General features: G+C 38.7%; 1 protein-coding gene across 2 annotated transcripts in view; it reads left to right on the top strand.

Moving 5' to 3' along the window:
* Positions 1-27,675, top strand: part of CFAP61 (cilia and flagella associated protein 61) — a 277,336-nt gene that overhangs the window by 34,910 nt on the left and 214,751 nt on the right. For both annotated transcript variants that reach the window (XM_055306706.1, XM_055306700.1), the window contains exon 8: positions 16,521-16,680. In XM_055306706.1, the coding sequence (XP_055162681.1) occupies positions 16,521-16,680 (160 nt within the window). The remainder of the gene's footprint in view (positions 1-16,520; positions 16,681-27,675) is intronic.

Below are 27,675 nucleotides of genomic sequence, written 5' to 3' on the forward strand. Positions count from 1 at the left end.
GAAATGAAAGAAATAAGTGATGTTGCTCCTGGTTTTTGCCCAGCCCTGCCAGAGCTGCCATCCTCTCCTTGCTTCCTAAGGCCCCTGCAGGTGGTGTGCCAGGTCCACTTCTGAGCAATGACATCACCCTTCTTCCCAGTATGACCTGGCCTTAGGTTTTTAGGATTTTGCAAAGTACATCCAGATATCGGGCTGCTGTAGACTCTTTGCCCTGCCCCTGAAGGTAGGGATGGAAGTTAGGGTGAAAAGGAGAGATTCTTGAGGATGTCTGGGGGAGATTTCTGAGACCCCAAGATCCCAGAGGCTGGAGGTCACAGGCCAGCATCCTGCTGGCACATGGATTTTGTTTGACTTGGAAAATAATATTTTTTAACTTTCTGTTTTAACAAAAGTTCACACTTACAGAAAACTTTTAAGCACTGATATTCCCTAAATGATAACATTCTACCACATTTGCTTTATCATTCTCTTTGCTTGCTTTTTCTTTATATTTATCTATTTTTAGATATAAACATATATATTTAGGTTATTTGTTGTATTGTAACCTAAATATATTTATGCCATAATATAAATATTATACATATATGTACTATTTTAGAACTGTTTATTCATATATTTTTTCTGAACCATTTAAGAATAAATTGTGGATATAATGCCCCTTTACTGTTAAATACTTGGTGTGTATTTCCTAAAAACAAGAATGTAACTGCACTACAATGATCAGGGTGAGCAGGTATGATTCTGACAATCCTATTATACAGACCTTATTCAGATTATATTGACAGTCCTTTACAGCAGAATAAATCCACATCATCTGTTGCACTCGGTGTCATGTGTCTTCAGTCTCATGTAACCCCAAACTACTCCCCAGTCTGTCTTTGTTTTTCATGACAATGACAGTTTTGAAGAGCACAGGTCAGTTATTTTATGCAGCGCTTCACAGTTTGGATTTGTCCATTGTTTTCTCATGATTTGATTTAGGTTATAGATGATTAAATTTTGTTGTATTTGTGGCTAGCATTTAAAAATTAGGAAAGTGTATATAACAATTTCTAGCTTCTTTAGAAAAATCAGAAGGCCTGCTGTTGGGCCCTAGTGAGTTGGAGCTTTGGAGCAGCTGCCATTGTAGACAGTGCAGGTGCCGTTGAGCCCATCACCATTCCCACTGTGCCCTGGGGGCTCATGCCCCTCCTCCAGCCATCTTCCCCACTTTATACCAACCTGGCCCTTGTGAGCATTTGTGACCACTGATTCAGAACATGCTCCACTAATATCCTAATTCCACATCATTTGTCCTAGAAGGTTTTAGTGAGATGGGAGGCAGAGATGGGAATAAAGAAAGATGGAACCCACCCCCTCTGGTTTGCCAGCTGTAAACCCTGTGGGGGGACCTACACCCACGGGAAGTAGGGGGAAGAGACACAGAAGAGAACTGGCAAGCTAGCTAACTTTAGTGTGTCTCAGCTCAAAGCAGCAGGCAGGCTGACCCAGCTCCCTGGGTGGCCACTATGAGCAACTCTGCAACTCTTGAGATTGTCTCTCAATCTTTAAAAAAAAAAAAAGAGAGAGAGAGAGATTGTCTCTCATTCCGTGGAGGCATTCACAGAGGGACGCTCCTTCCTTACAGAATTTTATTAGCTAGCTGTGGCTTCCTTCTCTACATTTGTCTCCACAAGTTTGATAATAAGGATTCAATCCCCATTCTCATAGCTAAATGCAAGTGTGTTGAGGTATCTCTAGGTCTTTATACTGGTTTGAGCCTGCTGGAATAGGCCTTCCTGAAAAATAGCATGATGGCAGTCTGCCTCACACCACTCTGTCTGAGGCTTTGGGCATTCTTAAGAGTTGAAAATGCCGAAATAGGGATATTCACAGCATCTGCTCAGTGGTATGGAGCATTGTCTGACTGAAGAAAACATCGAGACTCTTAGTGTCTCAGGGTAATTAGGGAATATGTGGTGACTGTCCAGCCATAGGAAGGATAAGGCCATGGCCAGTGCATCTGCTTTATGTGTGTATGAGAAATGCGAGGAAAATATTTTTAAGTAGTAAGTACTCAAACTCAAGCATGCTTTGAAATGACTTCTTGGGGTGATAAGAAAACGGATTACTGGGACCCACCCTCAGCATGATCTTGTAGGTCTGGGATGGGCCTGAGAATGTGCATTTTTCACTAGTTCCTGGATGATACTGATGCTGCTGGTTCAGGGACCACATTTGAGTACTCTTTTAAAGGACTGAAGCTCCCCTCCAAATGGCTTGTTGTTGATTTGTGTACAGGGATCTTACAAGGTCAGCCTTTTGTTGATAGTTTTAGGAATCAAGAAAAGAAAGCAATTCATATGTGAGCTAAGATATTCTCTTTGCATCACATGAGAAATATAGAGGGCAATTTTTGTAAAGGCCTTTAAAAGAAGTTTATGCAAGCTTGGATTGAAGATTGTTTTGACAAGATAATCTTATTGTGAATGAATTTTTGTGTTGTCTTTGGCATATGGATAGAACCCTTGGGTTCCCAGCCCTATACCTGAATACTTCATTCATACAATCCCAAGGTTCAAACACAGATGACCACAAATTAGTTTTTTTTCAAGTGGTTATTTGACCTTTGCTTTGTGCCAGTTTATTGAAAAGCATTCAAAGGTTTTACTTCTAGGATGATCATTCAGGGATTCTTCATACACTGATTTCTCTGACAAAACTAAAGAGCTATTTAAAGAATATTACTTTTCTTGGAAAACTTGAAACCAAAAGTTCTTTCATTCTGATAACATGATCTGTTTGAGACTTGTTTTTATTTATATCAGTGGTTCTCAAGCTCAGTTTATATAAGAACAACCTGGGAGGCTTTTAAACTATCCCCATGCCAACAAACTTGTATCCAGAATATATAATGGACTCATACAGCAATAAAGAGACAAATTATCTAACTAAAATGTGGATAAAGGATTTGAATAGACATTTCTCCAAAAAAAGATATATACAAATGGCCAATAAGCTCATGAAATGACACTCAACACTGTTAGTCATTAGGGAAATACAAACCAAAAACCACAAAACCAAAACCACTTCACATTTGCTAGGATGGTTATAATAAAAGAGAGGGACAAATAACAAGTGTTGGTGAGGATGTGGAGAAAGTGGAACCCTCATACATTGCTGGTGGGATTATAATATAGCATAACTACTTTACAAAACAATCTGGCATTTTCTCAAAAAGTTAAACGTAGAATTACCATTTAATCCAACAGTTCCACTCCTAGAATTGAAAATGCAGGTCCACACAAAAAACATGTACGTGAACATTCATAGGAGTATTATTTGTAGTAGACAAATAGTGGAAATAACCCAAATGTCCCATCTGCTGATGAATGATTAATCAACAAAAGGTGGTGTAGCTATCCAATGGAATATTTTTAGGACATAAAGGGGAATGAAGATACATGCTACAATGTGTATGAACCTTGAAAACATTATGCCAGGTGAAAGCAGCCAGACCTCAAAGACCATGTATTGTGTGATTCCATTTACTTTTCTAAAAAAAGATTTTATTTATTTATTCATGAGAGATACAGAGAGAGAGAGAAAGCAAGAGGCAGAGACACAGGCAGAGGGAGAAGCAAGCTCCATGCAGGGAGCCCAATATGGGATTCGATCACGGGACTCCAGGATCATGCCCTGGGCCGAAGGCAGGTGCTAAACCCCTGAGCCACCCAGGGATCCCCATATGATTCCATTTATATGAAAGCCTATGATAAGCAAGTCCATAGAGATGGAAAATAGATTTGTGGCTGGAGAAAGAGATGGATGGGGAATAACTAATAAAGGGTTTGGGATTTTTTGTAGGGGTGGGGCAGGGGATGAAAATGTTTTGGAATTAGTGGTTGAAAGTATACACCTTTGTAAATATACTAAAAACTACTGAATTGTATACTCTTTAAAGGTTTATTTCTATGGTAAGTAAGTTATATCTCTGTTAAAAATTCTGATGCTTGGATATACTTAGACCAAGCAGATCATTCTTTTGAGGTCAGACACAATCAGTATTTTTAAAATGCTCCCCATATGGTTCCAATGTGCACTGCAGGTGCTGAAACTCTTATCTACATGATGGAAAATGAAAATATATCTGGTGAAGTACAGGATGACCTTAGAGAGATAAAGGCATTAGTTTCTTAAGGTGAAAATTGGCCCTAAAAATTAGATTCTGAGGCACTGGTCCATAATGTTTGTTTCTTCTCCACTGAAAGGGTTTTTATTTTTATTTTTTCATAGGTTTTTGCATTTTCCTCTAAGGACTTTCATATATTTTCATTCAGCCTATAGCTTCAGGCTAATGAAAAAAGGAAGAGTCAGAGGTTATTTGGGCCCAACAGCACCATTTTAAAAACTATGTTTTTACACGATGAGACAAATGACTGAAAAGTAACGATTCATGCAGACACCAGTCAGGTCTTTTAGTGAACAAAAGGACAAACCCAGATCCGTCAGGCCTTTTTTTTTTAGAGAATGCTTTTTTTTTTATATATATTCCAGCTTTATTGAGATATAATTGACAGATTATTTAAGGTATACGTAGTGTTGATTTGATACACTTCTGTATTATAAAATGATTGCACCATAACATTAGCTAACACCTCCATCATGTCATGTAATTACCAGTACTTTTTTGTAGTGAGAAGGCTTAGGGTCCATTCTTTTAGCAACTTTCAAGTATATAATACAGTATTGTTAATTATAATCACCTGCTGTATTAGATCCCCAGAACTAATCACCTTACAACTGAAAGTTTTGTGTCCTTGACTGATATCCCCTATTTCATTCACCTCCCAACCCCTGGTAACCACAATTTTACTGTTACTATGTGTTCTTTTTTAGATTCCACAAATTAATGATACAATATTTCCCTTTCTCTTATTTATTTTGCTTAGCATAATGCCATCATGGTCCATCTGTGTTGTTGTAAATGGTAGGATTTCTTTCTTTCCCATGGGTGAATAATATTCCATTGTAGGCCTATCTGCCACATTTTTAAATTCATTCATCTATTGAAGGATACTTAGGTTGTTTTCATATGTCGGCTGTTGTGAATAATGCTGCAATAACACAGGAGTGCAGATATCTATTCAAGATCCTGTTTTTGTTTCCTTTGGCTATACAACCTAAAGTAGGATTGCTAGGTCATATGGCACTTCTGTTTTTAATTTTTTGAGAAACCTTCATACTGTTTTCTATGCTGGCTACAGCAATTTATATTCCTACAAACAGCACAAGAGAGTTACTTTTTTTTTTTTTGAAGATTTTTTTTTTTAAAGTAATCTCTGCACCCAACATAGAGCTTGAACTCAAGACCCCCTGAGGTCAAGAGTTGCATGCTCTACCAGTTGAACATGTACTTTTATTCCATGTTCTTGCCAATGCTTGTTATCTCTCATCTTTTTGCTGATAGCTCTTCTAATAGTTGTAAGGAAATTTTTCATTGTGGTTTTGATTTTTATCTCCTGATGATTAGTGAAGGTGAGCATCTTTCCATGTACCTGTTGATCATTTGTGTGTATTCTTTGGAAAAAATGTCTCTATTCAGGTTCTCTGCCCATTTTTAAATCGGAGCTTTTTTCCCTGTTGAGTTGTATGAGTTCTTTATGCATTTGCATTTTGGATATTAACCTCCTGTCTAATATTTTGATACATGGTCTACAGATACTTTCTCCCATTTCTGTAGGTTGCCTTTTCATTGTGTTGGTTGTTCCTTTTGCTGTGCAGAAGCTTTTGAGTTGGTGTTATCTTTCTTCTTTCTTTTTTAAGAGATAGTGAGAGAAGGAGCAGGGGGAGGGGCAGAGAGAGAGGCAGACTCCCTGCTCAACAGGGAGCCTGACATGGGGCTGGATCCTAGGACTCTGGAATCATGACCTGGGCTGAAGTCAGATGCTTAACTGACTGAGCCATCCAGATGCCCCTTGTGTCATCTATCTTATTAATTTTTGCTTTTGTTGTTTGTGGTTTTGGTGTCGTATCAAAAAAAATGTTGTATAACTCCTGGAAGAGATCACAACCTGAGTCAAGACCAAGAGTCAGATGCTTAACTGACTGGGCCACCTAGGCACTCCTTTTTAAAAGAGAGAGAGGGAGAGAGGGAGTAAGCAGCAAAGGGGAGGAGCAAAGTGAGAGAGAGAGAGAAACCTAGCAGACACCCTGCTGAGCACAGAGTCCAACTTGGGGCTGGGATCTCATGACCTGGAACTCAAAACCTGAGCCAAAACCAAGGGTCAGTTACTTAACTTACTGAGCCACCCAGATGTCCCTCCAGTTTTGTTCTTTCTCAGGATTGCTTTGGCTATTTGCTGTCTTCGTGGTTTCATAGAAATTTTAGGATGGTTTGTTCTATTTCTGTGAGAAATGCCATTGGAATTTTGTTAGGGATTGTACTGAATCTAGAGATGGTTTTGGGTGTATGAACATTTTAACAATGTTAATTCTTCTAATCCAATTGTTTTGATACAATTGTGAATATGATTGTTTTCTTTATTTCTTTTTCAAGTATTTCATTGTTAGTGTATAGAAATGCAACTGAGGGGTGGGTACCTGGGTGGCTCAGTTGGTTAGGCCTCTGCCTTCAGCTCAGGTCATGTTCCTGAGGAGTCTGCTTCTCCTTCCTCTACCTGCCACTCCCCCTGCTTGTGCTCTCTCTCTCTCTCTGTGTCAAAAAAGAAAGAAGAAAGAAAGAAAGAAAGAAAGAAAGAAAGAAAGAAAGAAAGAAAGAAAGAAAGAAAAGAAAGAAAGAAAGGAAAAGAAAAGAAAGAAAAGAAAAGAAGAAAGAGAAAAATGCAACTGATATTTTTCTTTCTTTTTTTAAAGATGTATTTATTTATTCATGACAGACACAGAGAGAGAGAGAGAGGCAGAGACATAGGCAGAGGGAGAAGCAGGCTCCCCACAGGGAGCTTTGTGTGGGACCCGATCCTGGATATCAGGATCACACCGAGACGAAGGCAGATGCTCAGCTGCTGAGCCACCCAGGCATCCTGCAACTGATTTCTGTTGGTTTGGTATCATGCAACTTTGCAGAATTCATTTATCAGTTCTAACAGTTTTTTGGTGGAGTCTTTAGGATTTTCTTTTTTTTTTTTAAGATGTTTTATTTATTCATTTGAAGGAGACAGAGAGGGATTGCATGAGCAGGGGGGAGGGGAGAGAGAGAGAGAGAAGCAGGCTCCCCACTGAGCAGGGAGCCCAATATGGGGCTCTGTCCTAGGACCCCGAGATCATGACCTGAGCTGAAGGCACACACTTAACTGACTGAGCCACCCAGGTGTCCCAGGATTTTCTATATGTAAGATAACATATCATTTTCAAACAAAGACAGTTTTACTACTTCCTTTCTGATTTGGATGCCTTTTTATTCTTTTTTTTTTTTTTTTTTTTTTTTTTTTTGCCTGATTTCTCTGGCTAGGACTTGCAGTCCTTTGTTGAATAGGAGTGGTGAGTGGGCACACTTGTTCTGTTCCTGATCTTAGAAGAATAGCTTTCAGTCATTCACTGTTGGGTATGATGCTAGCTATGGGCTTGTTATAAATGGCCTTTGTTTAATTGAAATATTTTTTTTCTACTGGACCTATTTATTGAGCATTCTTACCATGAAGAGATGTAATATTTCATCAAATGCTTTCTCTGCATCTATTGACATGATCATATGGTTTTTATTTTTCTATTAATGTGGTATATCACTTGTATTGATTTCTATGTATTGAACCATCCTTGCATCACAAGGATAAATCCTGCTTGATCATGGTATATGATCCTTTTATCATGCTGTTGAATCCAGTTTGGTAATATTTTGTTGAGAATTTTGCATTCATATTCATCAAGGATATTGGTCTGTAGTTTTCTTGTAATGTCCTTATCTGGCTTTGCTATCAGAGTAATGCTGGCCTCATAAAATACATTTGGGAGTATTCCTTCCTCTTCAATTTTTGGAAGAGTTTGAGAAGGATTGGTGTCAATTCTTCATTAAATATTTGGTAGAATTTACCAGTGAAACCATCTGTTCTGGGGCTTTTCTTTGGCAGGAGGTTTTTGATTGCTGATTCAGTCTCTTGTTATTCAACTGTTAATATTCTCTATTTATTCATTTTTCAGACTAGGTAAGTTATATGTTTCTAGGAATTTATCCATTTATTCTAGGTTGTTCAGTTTGTTGCCATATAATTGTTCACAGTAGCCTCTTATGATACTTTGTATTTCTGTTACCAGTTGTAATATCTCCTCTCATTTCTGCTTTTGAGTCTTTTGTCTCTTTTTTCTTAGTCTAGCTTAAGGTTTGTCAATTTTGTTTGTCTTTTCAAAAATCAACTCTTAGTTTCATTGCTTTTCTACTGTTTTTCTAGTTCACTTATTTCTGCTCTGATCTTTGTATTTTCTACCTTCTGCTAACTTTGGGCCTAATTTGATCTCCTTTACCAGGTTCCTTAAAGTGCAAATTTAGTTGTTTAAGATCTTTTTTCTTTTTTTAAGATTTTATTTATTTATTCATGAGAGACACAGAGAGAGAGGCAGAGACACAGGCAGGGGGAGAAGCAGGCTCCATGTAGGGAGCCCGGTGCAGGAATCGATCCTGGGACTCCAAGATTACGCCCTGGGCTGAAGGCAGGCGCTAAACTGCTGAGCCACCCAGGGAGCCCCAAGATCTTTTTTTCTTGAAACAGGTGTTTCTTGCTAGAAATTTTCCTCCTCCTAGAACTGCTTTTTCTTTTTTAAAAATTTTTATTTAAATTTTAGTTAAGGGATCCCTGGGTGGCGCAGCGGTTTGGCGCCTGCCTTTGGCCCAGGGCGCGATCCTGGAGACCCGGGATCGAGTCCTGCGTCGGGTTCCGACGGTGCATGGAGCCTGCTTCTCCCTCTGCCTGTGTCTCTGCCTCTCTCTCTCTCTCTCTCTGTGACTATCATAAATAAATAAATTAAAAAAAATTTTAGTTAACACACAGTGCAACAGTAGAATTCAGTGATTCATCCTTTACATACAATGCCCAGTGCTCATCACAAGTGCCCTCTTTAATCCCCATCACCCATCTAGCCTCTCCCCCACCCACCTCCCTCTATCAACCCTCCGTTTGTTCTCTATCATTAAGAGTTTCTTATGGTTTGTTTCCCTCTCTCCTTCTGTCCTTTTTCTCCCCTCCCATATGTTCATCAGTTTTATAGAACTACTTTTTCAACATCCCATAGGTTTTGGTATTTTGTCTTTCCATTGCTGTTTCTTTGAAGATATTTTTTTATTTGCTTTTTGATTTCTTCTTTGGAACACCTCCAGGGTTGTTCAGGAAATGTTTTTTTTAATTTCCACATATTTGTGAACTGTTCAGTTCCCTACTGTTATTGATTTTTAATTTTATAGCATGTAGTCAGAAAAGATACTTGGCATGATTTCAGTCTTCTTAAATTTGCTAAGACTTGTTTTGTAGCCTACTACATGATCTACTACTAGTACTACTACTAGAATGTTCTATGTATGCTGGAGAAGAATGTATAGTTTCCTGTGTTAGATGGCATGTTCTGTCCATGTCTGTTAGGTCCATTGGTCTAAAGTAATATTCAAGTCAAACATTTCCTTGTAGATCTTCTGTATTGGGTCTTCTATCTATTGCTGAAGTAGGGATATTGAAGCCCCCTACTGTGATTGTACTCTATGCCTACCTTCCTCTTTTAGTATTTTCTTGGTATACTTAGGTGGTCCAGTATTAAGCTTATACATATTCATGATTGCTATCTCTTCTTGATAAATTGACCCCTTTATCATTGATATAATGACCTTCAGTGTCTTTTGTTTCTGTTTTTGACTTAGAGTCTTTTTGGTTTCCACTTTTCCCTTCTCTTCTCTTTGAGCCTATGTGTTTCCTTAAAGCTGAAGTGAGTCTCTCTTAGGCAGCATTATAGTTGGGTCTTTTCTTTTCCTTCCTTTACCTTTCTTTCCTCTGCTTTTTTTATTTTTATGTTTTGAGAGAGAGAGAGAGAGAGAAAATTTGAGTGGTGGGGGAGGGGCAGAGAGTGAGAATCCCAAGCAGACCCCACACCTAGCACAGAGCCCAAAGCAGGGCTCAATCTCACCACCCGAAAATTATGACCTGAGCCGAAGTCAAGAGTCGGACACTTTACTGACTGAGCTACCCAGGTGCCCTTGCTATTTTAAATTCTCTATCTGGTAAGTTAGAGATCTCCATTTCTTTGGGTTTGGTTACATGAAAATTCTTATGATCTTTTGGTGGATGACATTTTCTGGATTTTCTCATGTTTCTTGGAGTTTTGCATTATTGTCTTCTCATTTGAAGTAGCAATTATCTCCTCCAGTCTTTACTTTCTTCAGAACAGACATCCTTCTGTCAGCCTTGCTAGAGATCCTGAGAAGTTCTCAGACCTTCTATGGATATATCTGCTTCACCCTTCTTCTTCCCTCTTTTGACAGAGTTCTTAAGCTTGTATGCATTCTCTTACAAAGCACCAGGCAGAGTGCTGACATCCTCTTTTATTTTCCCAAAGATAGCAGCTCAAGTTTATAGTCTCTCTCTGGCCACAGATGGATTTTCTGCAGTCCTCTCTAACCATCTGCTAAAGTCTACTCATGGTGCTGTTGGGAGTGTGTACAGGAGCTGGCCACCAGGTGGGATGAAGTGTGGGTAAGGCACACAGGTTGCTAGGAGTGCTTGTGGGCCAGTTAGGAGGTTCTTGGGCAAGATATTCCCAGCAGGGTGGGCTTCTTGATGCAATCCACAGTGCAATTAAGAACCAGGTTCCTTCATTGCCCTCCAAGAGGGCAATATTTGCTGCTCTCCCTAGCTAGGACATAAGTCGTGGAGCTCCAATTCAGTCTCTGGATGAGGCAAAATAGAAATGAGTCTCTTTGGAAGCAGCGACACAGCTGAGGAAGCTGAGTGCTCACTCATACCCAGCTTGATATAATGACCTTCCCCATTGGATAAATCATGGGCCAAGGAAGATCTTTTTTGCCCCTAAGCTGTGCCTCACTGGGGATGGGTGAAATGGGTAAAGCCAAACTGTTCCTCTTATTCATTTCAGTGTATCCAAACTCATAGTTTTTTGCTCCAATGGAGTCCTGGAACTTCTCTGGAAACTGTGGTTTTCACAAAGACTCTCTTATCTGTAAATGATTATCTAAGTCAATATTCTTCAGGGGCTTCTAGATCATGGCCAAGATAGGCTGGAGCCAGTTCATAGTCCTCTGCAGGGTTCATAGTCAAGACCAAGGTATGTTTGCCTATTTCTTCATGCAGAGTGGGCAAGACTCTTCCAGGTCCCTTGGCTTCTAGTGCTGGATCCCACAGCTCCCTCAAAGGCCCCTGTGTTCATGATTGGATGCCAGTATTTGCTGTTGAGCTTGGGGGAAAAAATGATGGACTTTTTTATGCCACTATGATGCTGATGTCTCTCTGGAGAAGGCTTTTAATCCTTTGATTTTAAGATGCTAGTTTCAACCCAAATCACTTGTGTTAGTACTTGTGAGGAGCAGCTGCAGTGACTGCCTCAATGTTCCTTTCCTATCTAGTCACATGTCACAAATTTTCAGTGCATATAACATTAGAGGAAAGTTGGAGGATGAAAATTGCGGTCTCGACTATGCAAGGATCCTATGAGGTCTCTAAAGAGGTGAATGGAGTCCAGCCCAGTTTCTGAGAGGCCGTGTTACCTCAGGCCATCAGATGCTTCACATTCTGGAGAAGTGACCATGGACTTCAGTCTTTGAATAGAAGGACAGAAGCAAGACTCCTTTAACAGGGTGAAGCCAATCCAGGTCTTGGGATCACATCTCTAGTCTCTACTGAGTACTATCTGGTGTAAGCCTTTTTGAGTTCAAGATCAGTGCTGTCACTCCCCTAAAACCTGCCTCCTGGACCCTTCTCCCAACCACCTGGACTTTCTTTGGCTGGCCTTGTAGCCAGTGGCATGAGGGAACTAGTTCATTCTGCCTCACAGGAACCAAATGTTAAATCTTCAGGAACTTTGCAAGCTGGTTGTTAAACACCCATTATTAAAAATTAAATTATATAAACTTGAAGTGTAATAAGTCACACTGGAAAACAAAGTTAATACTCAAAACTCATCACTTCCTAATTATTTTATTATTCTTTGCTCTTGAGATTATGCCTGTAGTCTCTCTAGTAGAAATACTATATAATAGTGGCTACAGGGCATCCCTTCCCAACTCCCCTGTTTGGTAACATTGCATTGGTAGCTTAAAATTGGCCACAATGGGAATATTTACACCCCAGAGATTGGCTAAAGCTAAATCAGGGCTTTCCCCACCCTAGTTGCTGATTAAGCACTTACATGCAGCATGTCATGCTTATGGGTGACTGCAGTTGACTAAAGATAATGGAACGGTACAGCAAATCTGTCTCTTCCCACACTGGCCCATGATAGTTACAGACCATGCACATAGAATGCCTGGAAACTATACCCGTGCCATGTAGGAAACTCTTGACTAGTAAGGTTTTTAACTGTGCAGATTTTCTTTGGCTTGATAGCTACTTTGGAGGAGTTTTGAGTCATTACTTTGTTGCAAGTTGCTTTTCATAACTTTATCCTGGCTTACCTTGACATCTGGTGTTTACTCCAAACTGAGATTTTAGGGAAGGGCGGTTGGAGGCCAAGGGCGGCTCCTAGAGACAGATGGGCAGAGCGTCTGCTCTGGCATCATCCACAGCATGGGCAGCAGTGGTCCCAGGAGGCACACTGACCTGTAGGTGGGCAGAGCCTGCCAGCTCAGCCCTGCTGTTGGCATGAGGCAGAGGGAATCAAAGCTGGCACTGGTCACAGTAAGGGCACCCTCATTGTGGAGTACTGTCACCCAAAAGGGATGAGTGACTTTTTAGAAGGAAGCATAAATGATATAGTGCACCCATGTCTCTAAATGGACCTGTGTGTGAAGACAAGGCCACTGCACATAGGGATTTCTAGCAATCAGAGCTTTCTGTATTCTAACATATATTCTCACAGGAAAAACAAGAACAATAAATAGAACTTTCAATTTTGCTCTCTTACTATAAGATAATTGAAGACACCTTAGTAGTGGAAAGTTATCTCTGTCCCTTGCAGGATAGATAGTAGCCAACAATCAAGCCCTTTTCATTGTTCAAGTAAAGAAAGTTTACTGAATCTCTTTTTCCAGAAAACATACACACAAAGATGCATTTGAATACTCCCACATATTCATATTTCAGAGTGTGTTTCTCAAATCAGAATAGTTATTTGAAGAAAAAAAAAGAATAGTTATTTGAAAGAAACTCAAAGGAAAAAGCAAACATGCCCACAATATGTCCTTGCTCTATTGCAGTTCATAATTGTGAACTTTTGTGAATTGTCACAACCCAGGATGAATGATGGGAATATAACAGGTTGTAGAATTGGAGAACGTTACATCTTTGTTCCTAATGGCAAAACATGTTTTTTCTCATTTTCATCAGAATGTGTGATCCATGCCATTTGAAATCAAATTCCAAACACAACGAGCCATTAGTGTAATAGCTCATTACTAACAGTGGTCTTATAAATAATACATTCTTATCATGCACATGCAGCTCGCTGTGAAGCCAGCAAAAGGTATTTCAGGCCATCGAAGTTTCGTTGCGCCAGCGTGGCTGTAGATTAGAAGGACATCTCCATGTGAACCAAGATGGATGCCAATTTTCCCTGCCGAGAATGAGGCTGGCCGTCTCTTTCTGCACATATGGTAGATGGATTGGTTAATCAGTGTCTGCTGAGTCTTGAGCCTAAAATTGCAGAGAAGCCAGACAACTGTGGCTACGCAGCCTTTGTTCAGGAGGGCAAACAAGACAATCACTTGTTATTTGGGAAAAAAATTAAAATGTTTATTTTGGGCTTTTATTAAAGTGTTGATAGCTTTACAAAAACAGCTGTGTCAATCCAGCCTTGTATTGCTAGTATCATTATGGGGTAGAGGTGAGGGTCCATAAAGAAAAGAATATGCATGGAAAAATTATTTTTTAAGAATTTGTCTTGTATTTTAGCATTAGGGAGAAAACAAAGGGAGTCTCACATTTATTTTTCAAACACATGTTTGACAACAATTGATTTCCAACTAGAAGATACATTTGAGAACAAATATTTTAATGCCTAACTTTTCTGTGTGTCATGTAAGAGACTGAGCATTGTTGTAGCTTAATTTTATGCTTTGGTAGATTAAAATATTAACCATTTTCTCTGACTGACATTTATGGAATGATGCTACATTCTTGGAACTAGGGAATGCCTACAATGAGTTCTGCTTCCTGCACAGAATGGTTGTCTCAAGAAATACTGTCTGAACACTTGAGGGGTAGGACCTAGTAATGGTGGCTTTCAACAAGAGTTGTCAGTCAAATCAACCAGAATTTGCTTAAAACGCATGTTATGATTAACAGGAAGAGTTATTTATGTACAATTTAGTTTTCTCTCTTTACTAATTTTAGTGAAATATAATTGTATAACATTATATTAGTTTAAGGTTTACAATGTAGTGATTTGACATATATATGACATGCATATAGGTATAGATGATATATGTTATATATATATAGGTTTTATTTATATATAAACTTATAAATAATTACCACAGATTAGTTAACTGAAGAACTATGCATTCTTTCTTGCTCTCTTTCAAAATTTTATTTTTTTTATTTTTAATTATTTAAAAGATTTTATTTATTCATTCATGAGAGACACAGGGAGAAAGGCAGAGACATAGGCAGAGGGAGCAGCAGGCTCCTCATGGGGAGCCTGATGTGGGACTCGATCCCAGAACCCTAGCATCACAACCTGAGCCAAAGGCAGATGCTCAACCACTGAGCCACCCAGGTGCCCCTCTTTCAAAATTTTAAATGCTTTTCTTGCAGGGAGGAATAACATACAGGATTAATGACGGGGCATCATAAAGAATTTCAGTCACAGATATCTATCAGTGCAGACTATGCTAGAGTTAAATTTCATTGATTTGTATTACTACCAATAATAAGTGTAGATCGGCTAATTACTCATTAGAAGATAACTTGTTTTCTTAATTTCTAACACTACTGCCACTAAATGTATAGGGTTTTGCTTATACCAACCAATCTTTCAGCTCCCTGGATACAAAAGTGTGTCCTGCGATTCAGTTCTGATGCTCCCTGGAGTTAGTGTGGACCTCACAGGGTAAGGGCTCAGGCCCACAGGACTGCCCCCACTTTAGGTGCCAGTTATAAGTCCCAGGCTGTCACCTGTACTTCTACCTTACTGGCTATGAATCAAGAGTTCCCACAGCCCCCTCCTTAGGGTGGATAATTTGCTAGCATGGCTCATAGAACTCAGGGAAACACTTTGCTTACTATTGCTGGTTTATTATAAAGAATACAACTCAGTAACAGCTATGTGCAAGGGGGGATGCACACAGCAAGGTACTCTGGGTTTCCACGTCCTCTCTGGGCAGGTCTTCTCCCAGGACCTCCATGTGTTCACCAACCCAAAGCTCCTGATTCCCACTGGTTAGGGGTTTTTATGATGATTCCATTAATGATAGATTACGTCATTGGCCAGTGGTGACTGAACTCAATCTCAAGCCCCTCTCTCCTCTCCAGAGGTCAGAGGGTGGGAGCCTAAGTTCTAACACTCTAATCAATCACATGTTTCCCTCACAATCAGCTGCCATTACCTGGGAGTCACCTCATTAGCATACACATGGGTATTACTCAAAAGATTTTTTTAGGAAAAACAAAGAAGCTTCTCTCAGGAAATTACAAGTGTCTTAGGGGCTTTATGCCAGGAACTAGGAATGAAGACCAAATATGTATTTCTTAGTACATCACACTGTTCCCACCTGTGTATTCCTCATCAGAGGCCTAAAATCATGGGACCATTGTAAGAGGTTCAGAACCGAGTATCCATTTGGATGCTAGGAAGTGACATATTTGTAAGTCAGACCCACATGGTGAACCAGCGTTGTGAGTTTACTTTGCTCAAATATCCCCACCAAACCTCTTTGCTCACATTTCTTCCCCATGTAACCATCCAATCAAATAAATGAATGAATTCAAGAAAATCAAAGTTCCAGTCTGAAAGAATAGGTGACCATGAACAAACATCTCTGAATCAAGGGTCAATCAGATGGAATGATGGCTGATGTTACTGAGACTGTGCATGGTAGAGGGAAGAAACTGCATAGGAAGGTTGGGCTTGTAGTGGGACCATAGAAAGGAAAAGAACCAAGTCTGGGTAAAGAGGGCACATGTTCTTTCCCTCAAGAACTCTAGCAACTTCCCTAAATTATGCATCCACTTCTAGGATCGTTCACAGTGGTCATTCATTGGACATTTTTTTTTTGAGTATGTTGTGTGTGCCATGCATTGTGCCGGATAGTAGAGATTCTAAAGGAAGCTATCATACCCTCCCTTAACTGTTTCAAAGCTACGGGTTCCTAGAAGTTTCATGATGAGAATTCATTTGTGTTCTGATAGAGTAACGAGATGTTTTGGATGTTTCAGGTGGAAGGTGTAGCTGTCGGGTTCATGAGTGTGTGCTCAAGAGTGAACATGCAGCTCCTGCATGAGTGCTTTGACTTGGGGCCCTTCCATGGACTCTGCATCCCACACCCTGATGATGTTCTGCAACCACCAGAAGAGCAAGGCATTGAAGGAAGTCAAGGTACCGTGGCTATCACAGGAACATGTCAAGAATGAAATCGATGCCTTCTAATACCACTGTGCCTTTTGATAAGTGATGGAACTAGATGGTTTATTTTATGTCTCCTTCTCCAATTCCCTTTAAGGTATAGTTTCCATGGTTACTTATATCTGGTGCACATATGTGGGAGCACAAATGGCCAAAACTGCACAGATGTAGACAGACATAGTGGCCCTGCAGCTTAAACTTCCCTAAATTCAGAATACCTGCCTTCAGAATGTTCACTGTGAAAGAATTGATAGTATTTCAGCATTTTACACACACACACAAACACACATACCAAAATATAATTTTTTTTTTCAAGTCAGTGACTTGAGAAGTTCTGAATGCTGTCAGGTTTTAATCCCACCAATTAGTACTTTTGTGTCTTTGACAAATTAGTATATAGTACAGGTCTATTGCAAGTAGTCCTTTTTAACCTGCTTAAGTTATTTCTAGTCATATGAAATGATAAAATTGATTTTTAAATATTGTCTGTATCAGGTTCTTCATGAAGTGAAATTAGGTAATCTCAGACTTTGGTATTTTGATGAGGTCTTGCTCCATCCCTAGGTATCTTTGCAGGTAAAGTGTTTCCATTCTTAAATCGAACAGATGCAAGGTATGTTAATTCACTCTTCTAAACGTGGGTTTCTTCCTTTATAAAATAGAAATAATAATAACTCCCATATAAGGGAATTGTAAAGTTTCACTGATATTACTCTTGTCAAGGGCTTTACTCTGTCTGTATCTTAAGCAGATTTATGCTTAGTAAATTTTTACCATTGTTGTTAGTGATGGTTATTTCTTTGCAGTTGGTCTTTGATCTATTTGAGCCTTCTAAGTTTAAAATCAGGACATTTTGAATTGTTCTGCTTTCTCATGTCTGAAAGATGATATCAAGATTGTTCAAAAATAGGAAGAGGAACACACTGGGTGGTGGCAAAGGACTTGTCAGTGTAAGCAATGGCAGGTGTCTGTCTGATCTTATCTCCTCAATGGGAAACCACGTGCAAGAATGTACAGAGCTTATCTGAATGTTTGCACTCATTAAAAGAACTTACAGAGCCACAGATGGAGAGGTGTTTCCTTTTTGTACTGACAACAACACTTCCCAAAAGAAAGGTTTGAGGCCATTATTTTTTAATAGTGAAAGCTGGCTTGCCTATGCGTCTCAGTAAAGAGATACCAGAGTGTTCTACAGAAATTTTCAGTATGATGCAGTCCTGAACCATAAGTTATCTTTGTCACTTTCAAGTGTATAAATTCTTGTCAAAGGCAGCATTAAATAGGTTTTATGGCTTGATTTTCTCCACCATCAAATGGAGATAAAAGTAGTATTGAACCCAAAAAGTTGTTGGGAAGACTAAATATTAGAATCTACATGATGTGCTCAGCTCAGTGTAAGTCCTCAAAAATTTTTTTGTTTCTGCCTCTGACTGTTACTGTTCTAAAAAACAAATTGAGAAGATAAAGTCCTTTCCCATGTGTTTCTGAGTATGTTCTCTGGGAGTCACCATGAGGTGACTGATGTTCCATATACAGAGTGAATAGAAGATTCCTATCTTAGAAACATTATGGGGAGAAAAAAATCCAAAATTTAGACTGAAATCTGACTTTAAATATACTTTGAAGCTCAAAGATATATGGGAGCTGAAGAAAGTCCTCTTCTTTCTACTACTTTTAGTATTTTTACTTAAAATTACTTATCTAGGATAAAATGGGAAGTAAAGGAAATAGGAAAACTTCTCTTGTTACCTTCTGTGCCTTGTTTATTTTTGAAAATCCAGCTTTATGTTCACTCATACAAAGATGATTATTAAATTGTCATCAGGGAGCACTATTATAAGCTTCCAAATAACTCAGGGATGGATTCACAAATCATCAACAGCTTATTATATCTAAGAAAAGAGTCATCAACGCATTTTGCTACCATCTTCCTTCAACAACAAAGAATGAGACACCAGAGAAAATTCTAAATGTGCTCTGATCTACCATTCATTGTTTTTCTGATGAAAGTCTCAAGTTAAAAGAAATATAATTTCTCTAAAATATGAACTAAAATTCTTGTTTCAAATGAGCATGCATCATTTTGCCTTGTACCTTTTATTTTGTTTAGTATTTTTTACTTTTCAAAGGATTGTCGTATATTTTATCTCATTTTATCATCATGATTTGATATAGGAGACTAGGACAGGTGTCATTATTTCCTTTTTATACCTCTCCAAGCTCATGCAAGGTTCTCAAGCTCATCAGGAGTGGACGGATCCAGGACTCAGCCCCAGCCCTCTCTGCTTGGCAAGGTGACTTTTTATCTTGAATGTCTTTGACTTTAAACTCCAGTGATGTGTCTGCTGCACTGGATACACGATCAACTTTCTTCACTTCAACAAGTTGTAATGAGTTACCACTTCAATGAGTTCTCAGTGGCCCACCCATTTCCCTCAGGCTTTTGTGTGTGTGTGTGTGTGTGTGTGTGTGCATGCACACACACACTCTGAACAATTTCCATATACTGGAATCTCCACCTTTATGTCTGTGGGATTTGCCAGAACTGTGGAAGGCCACTTGCACAAGAGGTAGGCCAGAAGTGCCAGGAAATTAGCACTCCAGGAGCAGCCTCTGCTTCCCTGTCTCATGTCCCTGGCCCCCTATGCCTCTTTCTCAATCAATTCCCAAATAAACTGTTGTACTGGAGTCCTTGTCTCAAGGTCTGCTTCTGAGGAAACCCACACCAGGACCCTGCCTATCTAGTCTTTTCCCATCAGCTATGAAAACACTTATTTTTACGTGACTGCCAAGAGTCCAGGTTTAATACCCCAGCTCCCTCACTTCTCAGGTGGGATAAATCTGAGACATTAGTTTTGTACTGTTTCCCAAAGTTCCTCTCTGGGATTCAGTTCCAGCTATCCACAATGGTAATCTGTGTAATAACATATGCTTACGAGCTGCCCTTTCTTCCCTTTCTCTCTTCCCCAACACCTTACTTATGCTTCCTGGAATCACGTCCCAAATAAGTCACTTGTTCTCAATTTCTTGACTAGGGTCTACACTTTCCCCACTAGCTGTGAAACTTGCAATATCACACCAACCTCAACCCTTCTGAGCAGATTAATGTCAAGGCTCAACATTCTTAAGCTAATATAGTGACCTTCCCTCTTTAGCTGCTTATCCACATTATAATCAGCCTGCTAAGCTATTCATTATTTCAGCCATATCATTTCATTGGATCTAAAAAGTTTAACTGTGCACATTCAATTTTCATTTTACTTGAGTAATTTGTGTATGTTAACATTTTCTAGCTACTCATTTTGTGTACATAACCTACTGTACACATGTAAATTTTGGTTTTTATTTGCTAAACCTTGGGACTAAACTGGGACCAATAGGAACAAAGTCTACAGATGCAAATTTTTTTCCCAACATAACGAAACTCCAATAAAAGTTATTTATTTATTTATTTATTTATTTATTTATTTATTTATTTATATAGTGGAAAGCCTAGTTTAGAAGTAAGAGGTTCTGGGGCACCCAGCTGGCTCAGTGGTTGAGCATTGCCTTTGGCTCAGGTCATGATCCTGGGGTCCTGGGATCGAGTCCAGGAGCATCAAGCTCCCTGCATGGATCCTGCTCCTCCCTCTGCCTGTGTCTCTGCCTCTCTCTCTATGTCTCTCATGAATAAATAAATAAAATCTTAAAATCTTAAAAGTAGCAGGTTCTCCCAATATTGGAAGAATTCATAAAGAAATAGTAGTCATAGATGCTTAAGAAAAGGTTTTCTTCTCGTGTGGGACATTATACTAAATGAAATTTAAAATTCCCTAAGATGCTAAGATTCTGTGAAAACTTAGTGAACACACATTAGGATATGGCATATGCCTGATAGCTTATGTGTATTTTCTTCTGGTAACAATAAAATGGCTCAAAATAGTGTTGTTGTGTTGTTGTTGTTTTTCCAGTTGGCCCCACCACTGGCCCTGCCTAGCATTTGAAAATCACTCTGTATCTTTCATTCACTGCATCATTGCAGTAAAGAATTTGGAATTAGAACTGAGCTGGCAAATTTCTTGGTGATGCATAAGGCAAAATAGGGCACAGCCAGCATTTCCATAGCTGTATTGGCATTGCCCCGTTTACTGGTTAAACAAACAAACAAAAAAAGCAAAAAGCAACCTTTGTTTGTCATGTAGGTTGGTATGACCTGGGAAGCAGGAGCCTCAGGTTCAGATCTGTGAATCTTATTATTCACCCAGGTCCCACTGTACAGAATCTCTGTGGAACTAATGTGTACTTGGCAAGGAGAAACCTAGTTTTATATGACCAGTTTGTGGGCTTTCAAAAGAATAGTCAGTGTAGCCAGTATAATAACCAATATAGTAACCAAACCACTCAGGACGAGTGTTGCTTAGTACATACTTAATCAGCCCTTCCAAATATGATTTTCATAACATGTCCATATAGAACATAGCAATGTTGCCTTTTAAATTTAAAAAAAAAAACTTTTTGTCAGGAAACGTTTATGTCTTATTTAAATTTCTTTTCTTTGTTTTTTTTTTTTTTTTTTGAATTTTTATTTATTTACGATAGGCACACAGTGAGAGAGAGAGGCAGAGACACAGGCAGAGGGAGAAGCAGGCTCCACGCACCGGGAGCCCGACGTGGGATTCGATCCCGGGTCTCCAGGATCGCGCCCTGGGCCAAAGGCAGGCGCCAAACCGCTGCGCCACCCAGGGATCCCCTTTTTTTTTTTTTTTGAATTTTTATTTATTTACGATAGAAATTTCTTTTCTTTGAACTTACATTTGCTTCTTACCTCAGATTCTCTCTGTAGGTAGAAGAACATTTGAAACCAGTTTCCAGTGCCAAAACTAAGAAACAGTGGCTGGATCAAATCTTATTTTGTGTTAAATAACCTTTTTAGCTGCCCTTCCTAAGGTTTCCATTTTATATGCCTAGGTTGCCTTCTATTTTACTGTATTTTTCTTTTAACATGGATTCCAAATATGGATGAAACACTTGTGTTTGTAGCATAGCAGTATTTCTGCCAAAATATTTGCATTGTATATTTCAGAACACTATTTTAACACCCAGTACATTCTATAATTATTTAGTGACCCACTGGGACTCTATGTTAGTTTGCTGGGGCTGCCCTAACAATGTGCCACAGATGGGGGGCTTAAACAATAGAAATTAATTTTTTCTCACAGTTCTGAGGCTAAAACTCCAAGATCAAGGTGTAGGCAAGGTTAGTTTTTCTTTGAGGCCTCTCTTGTTGGCTTATAGATGCTATCTATGTCTTCTTTCTGTGTGTCTATGTAGTCTTCTTTTCTCGCCTGTTTGTGTCCAAATCTTCTTTTAAGGACTTTTAAGGACTCCAGTAATATTGGATTAGGGTCTGCCCATATGACCCGTTTTACTTTAGTTCTCTTTTTAAGGACACTATCTCCAAACACAGTCACATTTTGAAGTGCTTCAAGATATGAATGTTGTGACACAGTCCAGCCATAACACTTAGGGTCCTGTGTTAATAGTCCCCTGGAGCCTTGTGGCCAAGACTACAAGGCTACAGCAATTATGCACATAGTGGCAATTAAGTCTGCTCTGCTTGATGCTCATACAAAGCCTGATACACCAGCTCATATTTATCACACTCTGAATATTGTCTTTTTTTTTTTTTTTTTTTTGCCACCAAAGTTGTTTTTGGTATATGAAGGTAACAAAATTGTGTTCTTTCAAAGCTTTAGCCACCCTTGCCAACTTTGGTTTTCTAGAATTAACCATGTGAGTTCTGATGCTTTGCTAGAGATGTTGATAAAACAAGTATATAATGCCAGACCTATGCCCAGCTCATGTGATAATCTCCAAGGCTGACTGCGTAAACTCTTACAGGGGTTCTCAAGGTGGAGCCTTTGAACTGCTAACATGCCAGGAAGAAGATGATGCAGACTCGAAATCAGTATTGTTGTTAGGGACACTGCCTCAAAAGTCTTGGTGAGCCTTTTCATTACAGTTGGTCTTTGAACAACATGGTGTTGAGGGGCCTTGTGCGCCCTCCCCCACCTGGGGAAAACTTTGGACTCTCCAGAAACTTAGCTACTAATAGCCTACTGTTGACCAGAAGCCTTCCCAATAATAAACAGTCAATTAACACATGTTTTGTATGTTGTATGTATTATATACTAGACTCTTACAATAAAGTAAACTAGAGAAAAGAGTTATTAAAATTGTAAGGAAAATACATTTATAGCACTGCACTGTGTGTGTATATATATATTATATATATAAATCCATGTGTACCTGGACCTGTGCAGTTCAAACCCCTTTCCAACTGTCAGCTGTATTTAACAAAACCTGTTGGTGATTTTCCATCTTAAGTCAAGTACTGGTTTCTGCATCCTTTCGAATGCTCTTAAAAATAGCAGCAACGAATGATGGCAACGAATTATTTTGCAGAGAGCAAGATGACTGGGGACCATTCATACTCTCCTGTTCAGCACCAGGAAGGACATGTGTTATGACTGGTTGGCATGCTTGCTACCAGCCAGAATTTCACGATTGTAGAAATACAAACACATTTTTATATAGGGCCTGAGGTCTTTGAAAGAAAAGTGGCTTTATTTATGTTGGTTATGATCATTATGTGCTGGGATTATTTTCTCAGTAGGTGATGTCTGTTTTGCCCATATTTATAATGCAGGAAAGAAGGCATTTAATGAATTTCAAGAGTGTATTTGACTGTAAAACACATCTCTCTTAGTATATTCACATGTAAATAGCCCTTTTATTTGTTCTCTTTGGTGACCTTTCTTCTTTTGGGGGTAGATCACAGTTTGTTGTTGTTTGCCATTTCCAAATGGGAGGATGAATGATAATAATGAAAGATTATGCAAAAAATCCACATTTAAAATAATGTTGATATGCCACTTGTGTTGCAGGATAATTATAGTAATTTGGCCATTACTCTATATGGAGTCAGGAGTTAGTTGGTAGAAAACACGGTGATGGGGTGATTCAGGGGATTTTCATCCCAACAGGCTGTTTGATCATGCTGACTTTTCTCTTGAAAATCAATTGCTTGCGGTGAATACTCTGAATTCCCACTTGATTAAATTGGCTGCTGGTTGGGCTGCACCCATTGCCCTGGGGTCACTGTGAGTTCTGTGTCTGTTTACACAGGGTTTTTGACAACTCTTAAAGTATCATGGACCAAATTTAATCTGAGAAAGCAACTAAGGAAGCAATTACTAAAAATCACAGTCTTTGTAAATAACAAACAAAGGAAAATATATTAATGCTAAGCCCAGCATGAAGCCCTTCTTTTTTTCTACTGGGCTGCAAGCCTTTTCTCCACTGCATATTGCTCTGTCTTTTGGTGTTTTCAGTCTTCTAGGAATACATAGCTAGCTTAGTGGAAGACCTGGGACAATCAGCTTGGAAGCTGGCTCTGACTTCAGGGTTATCTTTGACAACGTTCCACTTCAAAGTTATTAATATATTCTGATTTTCTATTTCTTTTGAATCAACTTTAGAAGATCAGATTTTTTTTAAAAAAAGCATCATTTCATATAAGAGTTTTTAAAAATTATTAGAATACAAATGTGTATATGTATATATACATATGTATATATACATATGTCTCTCATGAATAAATAAATAAAATCTTTAAAAAATAATAATAAATGTGAAAACAATCTTAAATTTACATAAAAGTTACAAGTACTTTTTTTCTTCCTGAACCATCTGAAAATAAGATGCTGACATCCTACTGAGCCACTTGTGAATACTTCAGTATGAGTTTCCTATAGAGGGACAGTCTCCTGTACAAACCCCAAATATATACATATATGTATATATACACATATACACACACATCCAGTGTATATATGTGTATATATGTATATACATATGTATGTATATGCACATATACATGTACGCATACATACTATTAAAAATGATTAAAGAAGGCAAACTTCATTTAACACTTATGAAGTGGATCTTCTCCTTTCAGAGAACTGTAAAATAGAGTAGAAGCTTTTATTGAATAAAGAGTAAAGAACAATGAAAAGAAAAATGAAATATATCTGATGAGCTGGGGCCACACAGTTGGCCTTGTTTGGAGTGAGAAGACCCAAAGTTGGTTTGGCTTTTGGGGATTGACTGACCGTGCCTTTCTGGTCAAGTGGAACTTAGAGGGACAAGAAGATTATGTATATTTCAGTTTACTGATGGAGCATCCCAGGCAGGAACAACTCCATCTTGGGCCTAGAAAATTATATATATATATATATATATATAATATTCTATATTATATGTAATTATTATAATTATTAAGTTATAGGTAACATATTTACTTGACTTTCTGTTTCTCTTTATAGATATGTCTAATTCCATGTGAAAAAAGACTTTTTTTTTATTGAGTGCTGGTTTCACTATCTTGAAATATTTTAGAGAAAAGAGAAGTCACAAAGCTAATGATGCAAAAAGTATTATTTATCATAAGTGTGAGAAAATATTCAACTTCCCTGTAACTGAAGTGCACATAAAACCCCAAGATCTTTTCCTCCCCCTTTTTGCATACTAAGTTATAAATATGTATTGTAATTAGATACATTGTCCTGGGCAAGGAGCTTGGTAACTAGTACTCTGAATTTCTGACAGATATGAAGGTTGGCTGATAGAGTACACTGGAATATGGTGTGGAAATGGTTTCTCTTTGTTGACTTCAATTTTAGCAAATCTGAGGAAATAATCCTAAATCTGCATAGAGATACACATTCAAGACAATTCACTAAGCTTAATAATAATACTAAAAATTAACAATCAGAAATATCCAAATAAATAAGCAAAGAAGTTTGTGAATCCCCAAATCTCCCACAGAAGAGGGGTAGCTAAACTTGTGGATATCCACAGGACAGCTGTGCAGCAGCCTTTTAAAAGGTTACAAGAGTGAAGAGAAATGGTTATGATATAATCTCATGTGAAAAAAAAAATCAATGCAAAACAAATTGAAGTCTGAGTAAAACTGCTTAAGAAATACATGCCATGAAGAACACTGAGAGGGAATGAATTAAAATGACAAAATAAACTGAGTCACAGAAGTAACAGGAGGGCAATGCTTTCATTTCCTCCATCTTTTTTTTTTTTTTTTTTTTTTTTTAATGTAGCCGGGTGGCTCCGTGGTTTAGTGCCGCCTTCAGCCCAGGGATCCTGGAGACCCAGGATCGAATCCTACGTCGGACTCCCTGCCTGGAGCCTGCTTGTGTCTCTGCCTCTCTCTGTCTCTCTCTCTGTCTGTCTGTCTCTCATGAATAAATAAATAAAATCCTTAAAAAATAATAATAAATGTGAAAACAATCTTAAATTTACATAAAAGTTGCAGGTACTTTTTTTCTTCCTGAACCATCTGAAAATAAGATGCTAACATCCTACTGAGCCACTTGTGAATACTTCAGTATGAGTTTCCTATAGAGGGACAGTCTCCTTTACAAACCACAAATATCCATCAATATTGAATAATTAACTTGAATATGTTACTCCCAACTAATCCACAGTCCACAAACCTTATTCAAGGTCCTCTGTTTGTCCCAATAATGTCATTCTTCATAGCAGAAAGATCCAGTCTAGAATGAAAAACTGCGTTTAGTTACTCTGTTATCTTTCATTTTGGAACAGTTCCTCTGACTTTCCTTGAATATGATGCCCTAAACACTTTTTAAGATGATAGGTCCCTGCCTCTGTAGATTTTACTTGAATCTGTGTTTGTCTGATGTCTCCTCCTGATGAGATTCAAGTTGTGCCCACCTGGAGGGCTATCATAAAAGGGACTGGGTTCTCACTGCACCCTATCTCAGTGTGTCCCATTACTAATGGTGTGTGGTTGCTTTGATTACTTGATTAAAGTGACTCTTATAGGTAAAAAATTAAAATTGTTTTAGCTTACTCCAGCCAGTGCAGAAATCTATAATGATTTCTCCATTCCTGATCTCTATATTGATTCCGCCCTGATTCTCATTTGGAATTAGCAGCTTCACTGACGCTATTTTAACCCCCTTGTGAAATTTCAGATTTGCTCTGCCCAGCATCCCAGCATGGGCACTTGCTGCTGCCACAGATGTCTCCTTGGGTAGATAATGCTCTGGCTGCCCCAGTGAGTCAGTCCGTCTGTATAGGATCTGTCTGTACCTCTAATCCTGGCTGGTGCCTGGCCCATTGCAGGGAAGTGGTTCCTGACTCTGCTTGTAGCCAAAATAGACATCACACTGACAGTCACCACTGTTACCTCGAACTAAGACAATTAATTGAGATCTACATGGACCTGGCTTCCCCATGCCCAGTCTGGAGCTTGACCTACAATTTCTTCTCTACTGTAGCTGTTTATAGATCTTCCTTCTCCTCTTTGCTTTTTAACCTTCTCTTAAAAAAAAAAAAAGATTCTTTTGTTTAATTGATCTTTTCAAAGATCTAGCTCTTAGATTTATCTACCAAATCTGTGGCTTTCTTTTTGAATTTATTAATATTGTTTTTCATTCCCATGATCTCCTTTCTCCTAATTTCTTTGGATTTATTTTGGTGTTCCTATTCTAGTTGTTTGATTTTTTTTTTCTTGTTTGATATAGAAAGCATTTGTTGAGAAGAAACTCTTTTCCTCTAGCAACTCAAGTTTGAGTGGTCAGGGACCTGCAAAATCACTGACAATAGATGGGTTAATAGGAAAAAAAGTTTATTGTGTGTGCAGAAATGCTCTGTAGTGGTGAACAGCTCACCAAGTAGCCAGAATTAAAGATATGTATATCAGTTTAATAATGGGGGGAAGGGTTAGGGTTTCAATGGGAAAATATAGAAGGTTGTATTGTTTTTTAATGCTAATGGATTGTGCCATTGAACTTGCCATGCATGAATGGAGTCATACTGGAACATGCAGACTGTGTAGTTTAGGTCAATGAAGGGGGTCATTGATGGTGACGATATCCACTTTGC

Source organism: Nyctereutes procyonoides, unplaced genomic scaffold, assembly GCF_905146905.1.
Source record: "Nyctereutes procyonoides isolate TBG_1078 unplaced genomic scaffold, NYPRO_anot_genome, whole genome shotgun sequence".
In the NCBI taxonomy this organism is placed as follows: domain Eukaryota; kingdom Metazoa; phylum Chordata; class Mammalia; order Carnivora; family Canidae; genus Nyctereutes; species Nyctereutes procyonoides.